The 16,778-nt window shown below is 36.5% G+C and overlaps 1 protein-coding gene and 1 pseudogene across 2 annotated transcripts; both read left to right on the top strand.

The window, feature by feature from the left end:
• The first annotated feature begins 3,773 nt into the window (after positions 1-3,773).
• LOC101296014 lies at positions 3,774-6,678 on the top strand (annotated as a pseudogene). The gene is made up of 8 exons (XR_184826.1): positions 3,774-4,054; positions 4,175-4,512; positions 5,097-5,209; positions 5,351-5,417; positions 5,748-5,860; positions 5,995-6,195; positions 6,274-6,324; positions 6,496-6,678. The product of XR_184826.1 is annotated as an O-acyltransferase WSD1-like (transcript).
• Positions 6,679-13,206: 6,528 nt separating this feature from the next.
• Positions 13,207-15,958, top strand: LOC101310519 (cinnamoyl-CoA reductase 2-like). The gene is made up of 4 exons (XM_004300363.1): positions 13,207-13,507; positions 13,597-13,754; positions 14,442-14,639; positions 14,984-15,958. The coding sequence occupies exons 1-4, from the start codon at positions 13,351-13,353 to the stop codon at positions 15,416-15,418; spliced, it is 948 nt and encodes a 315-aa protein (XP_004300411.1). The 5' UTR covers positions 13,207-13,350; the 3' UTR covers positions 15,419-15,958.
• The last annotated feature ends 820 nt before the right edge of the window (positions 15,959-16,778 follow it).

Below are 16,778 nucleotides of genomic sequence, written 5' to 3'. Positions count from 1 at the left end.
GAGAGAGAGAGAGTGAGATAGATGCAATTGTCGATGGTTGAGAAGAGAGAGAAATACCGGAAGGATGAGAGAGATCACGTCGCCGGAGACATCAACGGCGCGTGGGTGGTGGTGTGTGGGCAGAGTGATGAAGGACGACATAGCATGGGTAGTGGATTATGGGTCGGCCTCGAATTGATAAGAGAGAGAGAGAGGGGGCAAATCTGAACGAGAGAAATAAGAGAGAGAGAGAGAGAGAGAGAGAGAGAGAGAGAGAGAGAGAGAGAGAGAGAGAGAGAGAGAGAGATCTGAAATAAGGGGTAATTCGGTCTGGAAAAAATTGCTAAAAGTTAAAAATTTTGTTTGTGGGAATAGATCTATAACAGTTTGAAGGGTTGATGGGAATTTTAGAATCTGTTTTTGTTAATGGGAAAAAAAATCTCCAAATTTAGGGTTAGTGGGCATTTTCCCTAAAATATAAGAAAAAAATGCCCATTTAGTATTAATTTAAACCTCTTATTGTCTATTTCAATGTAGGCACCGAAAAAACCAAAATCGGCTAAAACCATACCGAATCGACACCGAATAACTGAAACGAGGCTGTCGGTTCGTAAGCCGTAAAGAACCGAGAATTACGGTGTCGGTTTACGGTTACGTGCATCTAGAAAACCGATTAAACCGAACCAACCTAACATGTATTTATTTAATTAGTAATATGTAATTCTACATTAGGTGTCATGTTTTTATTGATTATGGGTTACATATTGTAAGCGTCCACGCACAATATTATGGTTTCTAAGTGTCTAAGTCTAATCGAATTCCCTCCCATGCAATTTTCCTTTTTGTTATGGATGTTGGAGGCATCAAATAAATGATGTATAAACTTTAGGTTTCCTTTTCCTTTCAATTACTTGTTTGAACCCTTGAAGTAACTTATTTGAAGTATTGAACTCGTAGTTTACTACTTTGAAACTATTATTTTATGTTATTTGATAAATGCGAAAAGTATTATGGATAGTAGGTTTTATAACTGAAACTGAACCGAATATTAGGTTAACTGACGAGTGCGGTTTTTTATATAATTTTATCAGTTTTGGTTTTAGAAAATAGAAAACTGAAGCCTCGGTTTCGGTTCTCGGTTAGTGTTTAAAACCGAACCGTTGGGACCGAGTCCACCCCTATTCCAATGAATCTAATAAACATAAGCCTATTCCAATATAAATTGTTCTTATTTGTGCCCAAATACACAAATATATATTAAAGTCATAATAAAAACTAATTTTTATATATTTTTAAGATAATTTTACCCTCACCACTTCAACATGTATAGGGAGAGAGAAAGTGAAAGAGTGAGAAGACTTTGCCGGAATCTAACCGGACTCCGGTCACCGGTTGCCGGATTTTCTCCAGCTACCAATCACTCAATTACTTACCCCTAGTAACTCGGCCGTCATACTTCGGTCGCCGGATTTTCTTCGGTCACTCAATTACTAACCCCTAGTAATCAATTACTGACCCCTAGTTTTCAGTTACCGACCTCTAATAATTAGTTATTGGCCCCTAGTAATCGAGTTACTGGCCCCCTAATAATCGAGTTACTAACTCCCACTAACCTCTAGTAATCAGTTGTCGTTCCTCAATAATCAATTATTGACGTCAGTGATTAAGTTACCGACCCCCAATTATGTTATTGACCGTCAATAATCAGTCAAAACATTAAAAAAAAATACGAAGAAGATAAAAGAAGAATAAGAAAGAGGTAATTTTTTACAATGAACAGCTTTCTCGACTTGCTGTCCTCGCCCTCACACTAACGAACAGCTTCCTTGACTAGCTGTCGGAGAAACTCGTTGTCGGTGCGTTAGGCTGTCCCTCCATTGCCAGCTTCGAAAGTCGAAACCTCTCACCCTTGCCTCACCCTCGTCAGCGACTCGGCCAAGAGGTTCTTGTCTTCTCAATCACTCAGACCTCCATTGAATTGGCCATGAAACTGATAAGGCCACCGCCACAATCCAATGCCACCACCAAGTAGGCAGACGCCACCGCCACGCGGTCCGACTCCACGAGTGGGAGCACTACCAAAAGCGCCAGTGCCTCGCGGTTCAGCTTGGAATCGGGGCCAGAGTCCGAGATTGGCGAGCTCTGACGAGGCCGGTTGTGGTGACTGAGACGACAACGTCGTCGATCTCAACTTGATGGGGAGAGAGAGAGAGAGAGAGAGAGAGAGAGAGAGAGAGAGAGAGAGAGAGAGAGAGAGAGAGAGTAGAGAGTAGAGAGAGAGAGAGAGAGAGAGAGTTAGTTAGTTTCAGATCAGAGAGGACTCAGAGGAGAGATGGTTGGTTTCATATCAGAGATAGAGATGGTTGGTTGGTTGATATGAAATAAGGATATACTTGTTTTTTTAATAAGAATAACTGGAATGGGCTAAGGGAAAAAAATTTCAGTGGATTGGGCTTTAAAAACCATGTTTTTGTGCAAATGGGCATTTTCCCTAAAGTATAAATAGATGTAATCTCGTTTGGATGAAAACAACGTATGAATCTCAACTAGCTAAACATCTTAATCGTTCCTAGTTTTCGTTTTATTACCATGTCCTCTTCATCTTTTTAGTTGTCACACCAAAAGAGTTCAAATTTCAAGAAGCTTTAAGGTGAATCCTAGCATTTATTTCATGTGATTGTAAGTTGAATTCAAGTATGAATGAATGATGAGATAATACACATTTGTTCGTTACTAGCTTTGTCTTCAATGCATGGTCTTAGTTTATGCATTTGACATTCATTTCAAGTAGATCGTATATCTCTACTATTATAAAGCCAGCAAGTTGAAAATTATCAAATTATGTTTTTCCTATAGTGCCCCTATCAAACCCGTACCTGAATAGAATCCTAAGAGTCGATGGACTCAGGGCCCAGAACCTTAAGGGCCCAAAATTTTCTTTTCTCTTTGTGTGATTACATTAGTTTAGTTCAAAACAATCAAAAATAATTAACAGCATCCAATTAGAGTGGTGTTAAATTATAAAAGAGAAAAATGAATATAAAATCTGACTCATTATATTAATATCATTAGTTGCCATTTTAGAAAAATGAGCAGCCATAGATTTTAAGTTTATAGTTTTAGTTCGTGAAATTTTTTGTGTATTTCTTAAAATGAGAAAATAAAATTGAATGAATACTATACTTTAAGGGCCGAATTTTGAAAGTTCGACTCAAATCTAAAAATTACAGGTCCGAGCCTGGCCCCTACTAAGCTAATTCAGAGTTTAATACGGTTAAAAACAAATGATACTTTGGTAAATAACAAAATAAATAAAATTAAATTAAATAGAGAAAAGTGGGTAGTAGGTTGTATAACTGAATTGAATAACTATATTATCAGAAAATTGTGATCTCGTGCATTTGCCCGGGTAAAAATCTAGTATGTATAATTTGGGACCTACTGCTTTGAACTCGATATAATTCCTTCAACCTTGGCTATAGGTGAATAAGGATAGCATGTACAAAGAAAATTTTCTGTTAGATTGGCAATTCCATTCACAATTGTTGTGTGAAAGAGCTCGATGTACAAATTTTTTTCCAGAATGATCGTCGTCGAATCTTCTATTCAGCTTTGCATTTCCATTCTTTTTCGCTGTTCTTGGTAGAATTTTAGGTAATGTTTTCCCAACCAGGAATGCAATTGGTATTCACACTCCTAGCATGTGGTCGAATCATCTCTATATAATACAAACCTATCCCTCACCAAAGCAGTTCACAAGAATCCCAAATACTATACACTGCAAGCTTGAATTCATGGATGGAAAGAGAAGAAAAAATGGCAACCAGACTGAGCCTAGTAGTAATCAAAAACACGAAAATGGAACAACTGATGATGATTGTTTCACCAATGAAGATTATCAGTTAATTCTAAGCCCGGCAGCACGTTTGTTTCATTCACCAAAATTCAATTGTTTTGTTCTTGTAAGAATAGGCAGCAAAACTAGGATCAATCCGGAAGCTATTAGAGTTGGCTTGATGGAAAACTTAAGTAACCATCCTCGCTTCTGTAGCAAACTGGTATTACTTACACATTCGTTTTTTACTTTCTTCTAATTTTGCTAGATTTGTTTTCTGCACATGTTCTTCGTTCATGCAATTTTAAGAAACCTTTGTTAATAGGTGAACGAGGATAAAATATTAGGTGAAAAAAAGAGATGGTAACGAGTTTCACTAAATATTGAAGACCATCTCATTGTCCCAGACGTAGATTGGGAGATGGAGCAAGCTGATCACTTTGTTGACCAGTACATTTCCAACCTTACCACAAGCCCTCTTGACCTTTCCAAGCCACTATGGGAAGTCCATATCATCAATGTCAAAACCTTTGATGCAAAAGCGGTTGCAGTGACTCGGATTCACCACTCGATGGGGGATGGCGCTTCCCTCATGTCACTTCTACTAGCTTTTACACGAAAAACATCGGACCCTGATGCATTACCTACTCTTCCTGCTACCAAGAGGAAACTGGGGGATAGTTTCTCAAGCGATGGAGGCGTGTTTTGGTGGTTCTTACTGACTATTTGGTCAGCAATCACATTGTCGAGGAACACTCTTGTTGATCTTGTGTTGTTTATAGCCACTTGTCACGGGCTTATCTTTTCCTTAAAGCTCTCGTGCGGCCTTAGCTTCTCCTTGCGCTAAGTCAGCCTAACTAGCACACAACACTTGGCTAGAACTCGAAAAAGTTTAAGAAGGGAAACTTGTATTGATTGTATGAAAGCTTTACAATGCTTGAATGCTTGCTTGCTTGATTCCCCAAATGAGGGGTGGTGCCTCCTATTTATAGGCAACCATGCCCCTTGGGGAAATTCTAGAGAACTCTACATATTTACAAGCCTAGATGGTTCTAAGATACAACTTGGATACACTTGGAGACTTCTAGATACGTCTTGATACTCCGATACTCCGTATCCTTCTAGAGCCTTCCGTATCCTTCCTTGATACTTGTAGAGTATCCTAGAACATTCTGGATACGTCTACAATGCTCCCTTCCAAGAAGTATCCAATGAGGCTCCGGACCCTTCTAGACCAAGGCCAAAACTTGCAGGGTGTGACACACTGCTCTGGTTCTTAAAGACACTAAGACTCCTATGAAAGGTCCACATGGGATGGAGTTTACTACCATGCGCTTCTTGCGCCGAACGGTTAGTTTGGATCACATCAAGCAAGTGAAGAACGCTTTGAACATGGTATGTTAGACTACACATACATTTTTTTTCTTTTCTAGTTTCAGTATCGAATTGAGCTACCAGAATGTGGTCTGCATTATTCATATATGAAACATATAGTCTGATGAGGCTCATATCAAGTTTCTGTTTTCATTTTACCAGACTGTCAATGATGTCATATTGGGAGTGACACAAGTAGGTTTCTCACGGTATTTGAACAACAGATACGGTAAGTTCTCATAGGCTCGGATAGTCGGACCAAATCAATGTAGCTTTCCCATGTTCCTTTCACTTCCTCGTACTAACTTATTGATACTTGACAAAAAACTCACTAGTATACAAACTTATTTGTACCTATATGACTATATGACAGACTTCAGCACCTAATAAGGACATGCTCCTTATTAGTACCTTAGGACAAATTAACTCATTAGTACATAAAGGACAGACTCATTGGTAACTGTGGGTAACAATGTGTTCCTAACCATCTGTAGTAACCATCGCTCATTATGTTCACAAACATATATACTGCATAACTCATTTGTGTGTTTAACAACAGGTGAAAATCGAAAGGATGAGGGAGCAAAACAGAAGGGGCACAATAATCTTCCGAAAGGCATCCGCCTTAGAGCATACATTCTTGTGAATTTACGACCAGCTATTGGGATCCAGGTGATGGATTTTTATATATAAATTGCTAACCCTCCTCAATCCTTGATATATGCTATGTTGAGAATTTAAGCAGTGTGTATGCACAAATTAACAAATGGTTCTTCTCTACTGTTATCTAATTACATATGTAACAGGATATGGCAGATATGATGGCTAAGACCAAGTGTGGTAATAAAATTGGAGATGTCCTTCTCCCCTTCACCATTGCTCTACAAGATGACCCTTTGGACTATGTTCGTGGAGCTAAGTCGCTTATGGATCGAAAAAAACATTCACTTGAAGCTTTTTGCACATACTTATGTACCAATCTTGTGATCAATCTAATTGGAGCTAAGGTACAATTCATAACTCATTGTCTGTTTGTTTATACTGTCTTCACAATAACAGATACTTTTGAATGGTTTTGTTGGCAGCTGGAGCAGTGGCACACAAAATTCTTTCTAATTCCACACTATCATTCTCTAGCCTGATTGGTCCACTTGAAGAAGTAACGTATTACAACCATGAAGTTAAATATATTGCTACTAATGTTTACGGACACCCACTAGTAGGTCTATCTGCACATTAGTTTCATCTGCGATGAACAAAAATCTTATTGTTTTATGCTCTCAACTTTTGCTCATTGTTGGTGACAGGCAGTGCATTTGCATTTTCAAAGCTATGCTAACAAAATGACTACTTGCTTATCGGTCGACCCAGATGTATATCCTGATCCTGAAAAGTTGTTGGATGATTTAGAGGATTCACTCAAACTCATCCACGATGCGGTTGTTGACAAGGGGCTCTCCATTTGTTGCTATACAATAAATGTATATTAACATCAACTGAGCTAATGAAAATCAATGACAATAACACCTCAGAATCAAGACAAACAGAGGGGAGGGTAATGGTAATCCACCTCCAAAGGACAAGTACAAGAATAAAAAAACTAGATGCAGAGAAAATGCTCTACGATTATCACACCATAACTTTGGACAACAAACACTGAATGAAGAAGCTGGAGATTCTGAAAGAGAACAGGATACCCGGAAATGGGTGCAGTATACATGCAATATATGCTAACTAATGATATTCGACCTCAGTGCTAGACCAAGAAATATCACCTTGTTTCTTTTTTTAGACAAAGAGAACAAATAACAAATAAAAGATACTAAAACAACCAACTCTTAAGGAATTAAAGTAAAATGCAGAATAGAGTCGCCATTAGAGCATTACTCTTTGTTAATGGGTACTTGTTAATTAAGATACATGTATTTTATATAAATTCTCGATATTATTTTGGGATTTCTAGATGCTTCACGTCCTCCGCGCGCCCTTATTTTGAATTCGACAGTTTCATTAATGAAGATTTGAAGACCGCCGCACCAGACCTTTTTTAAAAAAAAAAAAAAAAAAAAAGAAACGGAATTCACAAAGAGAGGTAGAGAGTTGCGCCAAGATCTTGAGTCTGTAGAGTGTCCCATTTTCGCCAGCGCTAGCTTTTGTGTCTTTTTAGCGTCTGTCGGGCTAGGTCTTTTAGTGTTCGCTAGTGTGTTGTTTTGACAATATGTGATAACAACTTCTTAAGGGTTCAAGCGGCCTTGTCGATTTGCCCGATACAGCTTTCTCGATCTTTCTTGACTTAGTATCCGTACATGCAAGTTATCTCACCTTACAGCTCTTTGAAATTCCTCATGAACTAGCTTTGGAAGGCTTGTACTTTTAAGCCATTTTCTTTTTTATTGTCAAGCTGGATTTCGTCTGTGAAATTCTGTATACCGAGTTGTCTGATAGTCTAGTCCAGAGCAATATGATTACTCTAGGTTCGAATATCATCTTCATTCTCATTAATAAAGTTATCTAGTTAAAAAAAAAAACAAATGAATCCATTAGGACTTGTCACCACACATGGCAAATACAATTAGCCGAGCTTAGGTAAAAAAAAAAGTTACATAACAAGACTATTAAAGTTCTCATAAAGTTCCTATTGCAATCATGATATAACATAGGAGGTAAACATTATTAGAGAGAAAGATGGATCTCATCAAAGATTTTTAGGGTTATCTAAATAAAAGACTATTAGGGTTATCTTTTTTTTTGTCGAAAGACTATTAGGGTTATCTGAATCGGGAAAGGCTAGGATGAGTTGATGTATAGTATGCATCAACTATTTTAAAATAATATATAAAAATGAACAACCTGTTGTACAGGTAAACAAGTCATTTAGTAATAATATTGTGACATGTGTAAAAAAATTACAATTTCAAGGACCTTTTAATTATGTTATACGTGAATTGTTCAAAAACTTGTAATGAGAGTCGTAAATGTTGTAATTACTTGGTTTATCACTGTAATTACCACTAAATACATTAAATATGGTATTTGTAGTAAATATGTCATGAATGATGTAATTTACTTAAAAAATGACCATAATTACATACAAAAAAACTATTTTACAAGATTAACGACTTCAAATAATTTAGGTTTGATTATTAATATTTACAAAATTCGTTGTCACTAGAGATAAATTATCATTATTTTCGTAAAAAGTATCGTATTCCAAGTAATATCAAGAATACGACTATATTTACCAGTTATGCCTTAGTTGTTGTAATTTATAGTAAAACACATTGTATTATAAGTAATTATCTCAATCACAATAAAATTTACATAAAGTAAGGTATTAATTACTAGATAAAGGATTTTATTACACAAACAACTTATTTACCATATGTACATTAGTTTTATCACTATTACAACAATTTGTTGTCAGATTAGTAAAATAGTTCTTGAACTTGTAATTGAAAAAATTACTACAAATACAAGCTTGATTACTACTTTTTCAACAATTCATCGACTTATGAATCACATGGTTCTCATACAAAGAACTGAAATCGATATTAATTACTAGTTTCACCTCAATTGTCGATAAACGATGTAAAAACGTCGTCACATAACTTAAAACTTCTTAAAGGACATGATTTACAATATAAACATCCTCATTACATCATAAGGGTCTCAACGACGATTTATTCATATTAATAATATTTTACTTGTATAACAACACATATGTTATTTTATTGGTATACATATTTGTCTAACTTGTAAGATGAAAGTTGACTGATTTTGTGTTTCATTTTCTTTCTTTCTTTAAACCGTAAACCGTATTACCCTATCTAAAAACACTATAGTTTGGATTCACATTACATTTTCAAGTGTTACTCTTTAATTGATCGATTGTAGAGAGACAACTATTTTGACATATACCATATTCCTAAACCCTAAACCCCTACTGTATGGATCCAAATTACATTTTCCTATAGTTTTACACTTAACTCCACTACTACAAAAAAAGTTACAATTACAGCAAATTTATGACGTTTGGCCGAAAACGTCATTGTATAATATTTCTACGACATTTCCGAAAGCAATCGTCATGGATCTAAATTTCCTTGATAGTAGACGGAGATGCAATCTCCTCGAGATGATTAATCCAAACTGTTGAATAATCTCTTGAGCTGAGTTAGAAGATAGTGATGCATAATCTCTTCAAGTGGGTTTAGAAGATCTTGAATCAGTATACAATTGAACCGGGATCCTCTCCTCATAGAGAGCTTTCTAATACTTTCTAATACGAAGATCCTGACTGTTCATTTTTATTCAACTGGTAAGATCTCTTCAACCAATATTAATTTCTCACAAGTCCATCTCATTCTCTCTCATAACTAATATCTCGCGTTCTCCTCTGGAACTGAAAATTCTTGTCAGGTGTCCTCCTCGACCCGCTGTCGGCGTCTTCCCATGGTGGTTGGGCTCTCTCTCTCTCTCCATGGCTAGCGAGCTCTAAGAATACGATCTCTCCTATGTCCTTTTTCTTAGATACGGTTTGAATCCTTCGGGAAAACAACAAGACCAGAAACGTAACCTTGGTAGAGATAGCGTGTGGAAAGACATGTTTCAGGAATCTGTGTTCCAGTCTCGTTCTATTGCTACAATGGATGTATGCCTATCTTGGATGTTTTTGTAGTAACCCAGCATGTAAACTACTTTTAAAGAAAGGAGACATTGTTTAATTGGGTGATATGTAGACTTTTGTTTTCCTTTGTATAGTTCTTATACTGAAGGGAGTTGCTTTTACCTTCCTCCTCAGTTTCTAACTAGAGTAGCAACAACACTACCAATGAAGTAAATCTATAACATATTAACCAAGTTGCATATGCAGAAATAGTGGTGTACTTTTGAAGTACCCAACTTTGCTTCTTTTCTTTGTTCTGTGATAAATAATGACTGTGTGATGAGTCTAATTGTCTAAATTTCTCAGTTTTCAATTCAAAAGTGGCATAGACTAACAACCAAGTTCATATAATGCAAGTAATTTAAAACTGAATAGAGATGGAGCAAAACACAACCAAATATTTCATCTCATATCACTTTTGTAATTAGAGTGGAAAGCTACAAGTTACTGGGAGTTTAACACATTTTTAGTTCAATAACTTGTATATTACAACGTACTTAGAACTTGATAATGTATTTAGAAACAGCAAGGACCAAGTTACAAAATCTTTTCCACGATGGAATTAAAGTTTAGCCAAATAGGGAAGACTATGACTTCAATCAAGATCTCCAAATTGCAATGCAATTTAACGGCAGCATCACTGCTATTCTGAAAAACCTGTTTCACAACCTTTGACAAGTTTTTCCTTGAATTAGCGAGCTCATGCTTCTACTGATGGCCTTTCTCACACACACAAGACCTACAACAATAAAATTACAGCAATGCTGAGATTAAGAACCTATGAAACTCAAACTTATAATGAAAAGTAACGAATTACAGAAAAAGTTTCAATGGTGCCCATGGAGATGGAGAACCAAAAACCCCAACCCAATCATGAAAAAAGACGCCGGAGGATTGAACCAGTACCTGAGAAAAATGACACAAGAGAGATCTCATTCTTCAATCTCGTTAGCCAGGGAGAGAAAGAGAGTCCAAACTTGTTTCTAATAAGGTAGGGTTTTCTAAATTCTTAAATTCTGTTTTTGTTTTTGATTATATTTTTCATATATAAGTTATAAAATTACATGCTACCTGGTAAACAAGTTACTAATATTAAATAATCTAAGCCGTTAGATATATTCAAAAATTTATTATATCCAACGATCAAGAATCACCCTAGAATTTTCCATCTGAAACAAGCTATTCATGAAGCTGATGCATTATTTTGACCTTAACTTAGAGTTTACCAAATGATGTGTTAGGTAGTCATGTGCTAATTGCCACCACCTATTGTGCATGAATTTACAACCCTAGTAATTAATCAGAGGGACTAGGAGCGCTCCTTAATTAGCAACAACTTTATTACTAGAGTAAAACACAATCACTTGAGACATTATTTGAACATCATTCATAAGCACAACCACTCAGGACTCTTTATATTGTTCATGCTAGTAATAGGCTCACAATCTGTTTAGATAAAATATAAGAAAGCAAAAACTATTGTTCGACTGTTAAGCCCTAATATTTGAACTTTGAAGATCATTTTTCGTCTTCCTTTTTCCGGATATGCAGATAACGTTCCATTTGAATCAGCTATGAATACCGTCTTATTTTATCATCAACAAAAAAATCGAACACCTTAATAACTCCCCTCTATCATATATTCATAATTTTCATACCATTTGCCAAACAAACACAACTCATGCACAGCTATGTACATCATTGTGTATAACTACAAACATATTATTCCAATTATATAAATATATATATATATATATATATATATATATATATCTGGCTTGCAAATATATATTATTTGACATTTTTGACATTGATTGAATTTATTAGGGTTAGGTAGCCAAAAAGCAACGGTCTAGAAGCTCCATGGCTGCACTACTGGTCCTCCCTTATCACAGTTCTAGAAGACAGGTTCTAAACGACGACCGTAACTAGAGTCCATTTCGAGCAAGTAGGTTTCCATCTTTCAAAGGAAACCAAAGCGATGAGGTAGGTTTGCGATCGTGTTCTGCTGTACGTTGGTGAAACTTTTTAATGGTTAGAATTATAAACACATGGTTCCACCAAACTCCATATATACCATTCATTCATATTTCTCACACCAAATCCAGATTACCTTCCTCCTCCTCCTCCCTTCTTCTACTTCTTCTTCTTCTGCTGCTTCTTCCAAGTTTTATAACAACTACCTCCTACCCATCAAACCCTCCACGCTCTTTGAATGCCAGCCACCCGTCCATATCTATCTTTTTTTCCTTCTATTTTTAGGGGACTAATTCTATATCCTAACTTGGGGGTTGTGATCGATGATCTCATGCTTCCTCTAACTCTTTCTTAAATTATTGGGGCTGGATATTAATTATATTCGTAACCTCCAACTGTTTTCATTGGACAATTGCCGTCCATAATTCTGCAATGGAATAAGTTCTTTTGTATTTTATGTGAAATGGTCAACGAGGATTGCTTGTTTTTTTTTGATGAAAAATCAATAGATCAAATGGAGGTGCCTCTAACGCACCCGCGGTTTACATAGTCAAAAGACAGCGCTAGGCTAGCTTCCGGAGAACGAGGATTGCTTGTTGGCCGGTAAAAAGTATGAGATACAATGAGGAAACGTTGGAGTGGGCAAATTTGTTAACCTAAATTGGGTTTTTTTTTGGATTTAAAACGATTGTGTTATGTATTGTTTAAGTTTAAAACTCGAATCTCTATCTAACTGCAGTTAACATATTGTAAAGAATTATATAACATGGTAGAGTGAGTTTAAATCAAATGATTACACTTGCGGTATTAATAAATGAAAGAAACTTGATGAGTTTAAAAACTTTGTTAAGAACTTACTAAACTTTACTTCCGACCTAATAAAGCAATATTTCATTTACGGTACATGATCCATTGTGCCTTTTAATGTCTTTTTCTAATCTCGGAAATTTTTTTAAGCACTTACTGAACTTTACGTCTGACATATTAAAGTAATATTTTATTTATGGTACATGATGTATCGTAACCTTTTAATTTCTTCTTCTGATCCATTTCTCATGTGCTTTTACTATTCTGAATTGTTCTTTCAAGACATTATACGGCCGTCATACATATCATAATTCTACAGTGCATATCATACATTTAGTAATCACATTATGTTGATGCCTAACAAATATGGTTATCTTTATAATTAGTATGTAATCACGTAATTAGTATAGGTACATTTTCGATAATAACTGATCACCTGATGAGTGTGTACACTAGAAAAAAAAGGGTGTTGTTTGCACACTATGTACCGTTGGTATCCAAAAGAACTCCTGCGTCTTGAATGTAAGTAACGTGTGGGACTAGTACGTTGTTTTTGTTTATATATAAACCTCATCACTCCCCTCTCTTCTTCTACCTATAACCTGCAACCTCACTATTAATGTTGCCAGCGATCTCTTCAAAACTTCAAACCCAAAACACAAGCAAACCTACCTAGACCTTCTCTCTCTTTCCCTTTTTCTCTTCGACAGAAATGGCTCCCGCAGCTTCGGATCCTTTCGACGACCTCCACCACACCATGAGCTCCACCACAGTTTGCGTAATGGATGCGTCGGGCCACCTCGGCTCGACCCTCGTCCGGCGCCTTGTTCAGAGGGGCTACACAGTCCACGCTGCGCTCCAGAGCCATGGTGGTTTCATATTAGAAAGCTTTTTTGTTAATGATGTTATATAAGCGCGATGCTTTTGTGTTTCTTATTGGTTATGTTTGATGAATCAGGGGAATCGAAGTTGGGTTCGGTTTCGTTTGAGAATAACAAGAGGCTGAAGATTTTCCATTTAGACCCGTTTGATTACCAGAGCATAGTCGATGCTTTGAAGGGCTGTTCTGGCTTGTTCTACACCTTTGAGCCTCCACAAGACCAGCCCGACTATGATGTATGTTCATTCTATCCGATCCATCCCCATTTTCATTCACTGTTTTTTACCATTCTCCTGAATCTGATGTCTGTAGTAACAGTAATTTAGCTTTGATTGTATGTTCATGTTATCCTCTCAAGGGAAACTGTAATAATCTAACTAGTAGTAGTAGCTTTAATATAAAGAACATGATCTTTGAAACGGGGTTTTCTTTTTCAATTTTCCATCTTATCTAATCAATCATATGATCGAATGAATGCATATGACCAAGTTCAGTTCATGTAAATTATGCTTTCTCTGAGTGGAGATATTCAATGTTAATGCACTTCCAATGGTGGATACAGTAGAATCATTCATTTACGTCAAGTAACTTCATGTCTCTAATAAGTAAATTTAGTTCGTTTTCTCTGTTTGATTAATATTCCATTTTGCTCTTAGGCTTTGGTTAAGAGTCAATTACCCAAAGTATATCTTTTTGCTAGAAATAGAATAGTTTTTTTTTAGAAATAGAATAGTTTCTAAATATGATTTTGATAACCCTCCAATTTGATAAGGAAATATGTCAAAATTTCCACACCTTACGAAAAATTGGTTGACTCGTTGTTGGACAGTAAACTTCTAAACGTTATAAATTCAAGGATAATTTCAATTTACATTTTAGTAAAGAAGAATATACATCATTAAAATTATTTTGGATACGTGTAGGAATATATGGCGGATGTAGAGGTAAGAGCGGCACACAACGTTCTAGAAGCATGTGCCCGAACCGAAACCATAGACAAGGTAGTGTTCACGTCCTCTGTAACCGCCGTCGTTTGGAGTAACAACAGATCGACGGCCGCTGCTACGCCGGAGTTGGACGAACGGCACTGGACTGACGTCAACTTCTGCCGCAAGGTCAAGGTACTGATTTCTTTCAACAAGGTCAATTTCGTAAAAAATGTCAACGTACTTGCTTTTATGAGGCGGGCCATGGCCCGGCCCAGCCCAACATCAGAAATTAAATTAAGTAACTGGCGCCAGTGAAGGGCCACGGGTGTCCCTTCCTCCACACGGTGCACCACACCCATAAATATCCCTATGATTAAAGGGACAACTTCAATTTTGAACCATACGAAAAAGTCCACCACTTGAAATTACATTACTATCCCTCCACAAGAGTTGCATTAAATTTTAGTTCGGTCATTTTCTACTTCCTTTTTGACTATTTGTGTGTACTAATTCCTTGCCCTCAAATTTACAAACAGCTATGGCATGCCCTATCAAAAACCCTAGCAGAGAAGACAGCGTGGGCAATGGCAATGGACAGGGGCTTGAATATGGTGTCCATGAATGTAGGGTTGATGTTGAACGCCGACTTGTCCATCAGCAACCCGTACTTGAAGGGAGCGGCCGAGATGTATGAAGACGGCGTGCTTGTCACCGTCGATGTTAATTTTGTGGTGGATGCTCATATTTGCGTTTTTGAAGACGTCACATCCTATGGTCGGTACTTATGTTTCAACAACATCATCACTCAATCGGAGGACGCCGTTAACCTTGCCCGGAAGTTGACGCCTTCCGCCCCGGCCGCGTTGCCCCAAGGCAAAGACCAGGATGTGAGAATCATACAAGAGAGAATCAGCAACAAGAAGTTGAATAAGTTGATGGTGGGTTACAAGAGTAAATCTCAAGTGTGTTGAAGGAGGATTGTTTAAATTTGTATGGCATGATGGTGCTTAAAAGAACCACATGTCATTAAGGGAATAACTATGTCTATCTATATATACACCACTAATATTAGTTATATACATTAGTTAATTATGTGGTTAATTTCCATGTTTTGGGGCTAGCTAGCTAGTGAGAAGTTGGCAAATTGTTGCACTAGTACATCAGAAGCCAATCAAGGCGCTGCTGATATATTGTAGTATAACAGGAAAGTCCCAGATCTGTATGTAAGTTCTGTTCATAGATCGAGTGGATGTTATAGTTATTGGTTTGGTAGCCAAGCAATCCCCCCATGAAGCTAGACAATAAGCAGCAGCAACATCTAGTATGTAGAAGCTCCAAATACGACTAAGAGGTTACCATCGACAAGGAAACAAGATCGAAGTAAGCATTGAAGGATTTCTAAGAAGGAAGACTATGTATCAATCGTTGTCTAAAACCCTCTCAAGTCTCAACATGTAATTACTAAATCTAACAATTATGGAATAAAATTATCGATATACTTCGTTTCTATCAGTTTCGACATATTTAATTGTTTTATCGTTACATGACTATGTGAATTATTAATTTTGTCATGTATGCTCACCTAAGGATCCAACTCAAAACATGTAGAGTCAGGGCACAATTGCCGCAATAATGTTCAAGGTTTTACGTTAGCGGATAATGCAGAAGAAGATACTATGACATCATGCTAACCGCCAAAAAAAATTAAAAATTAGGAGAGGAACGGATTATGAGTGATAAGATCCTTCTGAGAATTAGAGTGTTTTTGATTGAATCATTACGTTCCGTGCAATTCTAACTAAAAATGTTTATATTCATGGCCATTGTACATGATTCAGAGGCTAGACAACAAACCCAATTAAGCTAAGGTTGCCAGAAGGCAAGAGAGTTTTTTGGTGAAATATGATTGTGAGTTGTGACTAAAATCATGATATAGTTGGTTAGGTTATACTTATATTCACAACATTAGTTCTCATGAAATAAACTAATTTCGTCCTAATTCCCAAGTTATAATGAGACATACATATTTGAATCATCTTTCATTCATGCCAATATTATTTCAAAGTATAAAGTTTCTTAACTTGAGACCCAATAAAATTTAGGGTATTTAACACTAAACTACCATTTGAAGGTACAAATGATAAAATAGTTTTCAAATGTTCCACATGATAAAATGGTCACCATTAAAACATATTACATGATAAAATAGTCACCTTAAAACATCTTAAATGTTATAAAGATCTATTTTCACTCTTTTTACATGACCATTCTACCCTCCTCTCTCGTTTAACCTATTTTTGATCGATCTCAGTTTTGTCATCTCTCTCTCAC

Source organism: Fragaria vesca, linkage group LG5 (assembly GCF_000184155.1).
Source record: "Fragaria vesca subsp. vesca linkage group LG5, FraVesHawaii_1.0, whole genome shotgun sequence".
Classification (NCBI taxonomy): Eukaryota; Viridiplantae; Streptophyta; class Magnoliopsida; order Rosales; family Rosaceae; genus Fragaria; species Fragaria vesca.
Note: the sequence above shows the minus strand (reverse complement) of the source record. Positions and strands in the feature narration are given on the sequence as shown.

Excerpts from the sequence above, each read along its gene's own strand:
- LOC101310519 (XM_004300363.1), top strand. The coding sequence starts at position 13,351 with ATGGCTCCCGCAGCTTCGGATCCTTTCGACGACCTCCACCACACCATG. Across the intron at positions 13,508-13,596 it reads CGCTGCGCTCCAGAGCCATG|GGGAATCGAAGTTGGGTTCG; the intron begins GTGGTTTCATAT and ends TTGATGAATCAG. Across the intron at positions 13,755-14,441 it reads AAGACCAGCCCGACTATGAT|GAATATATGGCGGATGTAGA; the intron begins GTATGTTCATTC and ends GGATACGTGTAG.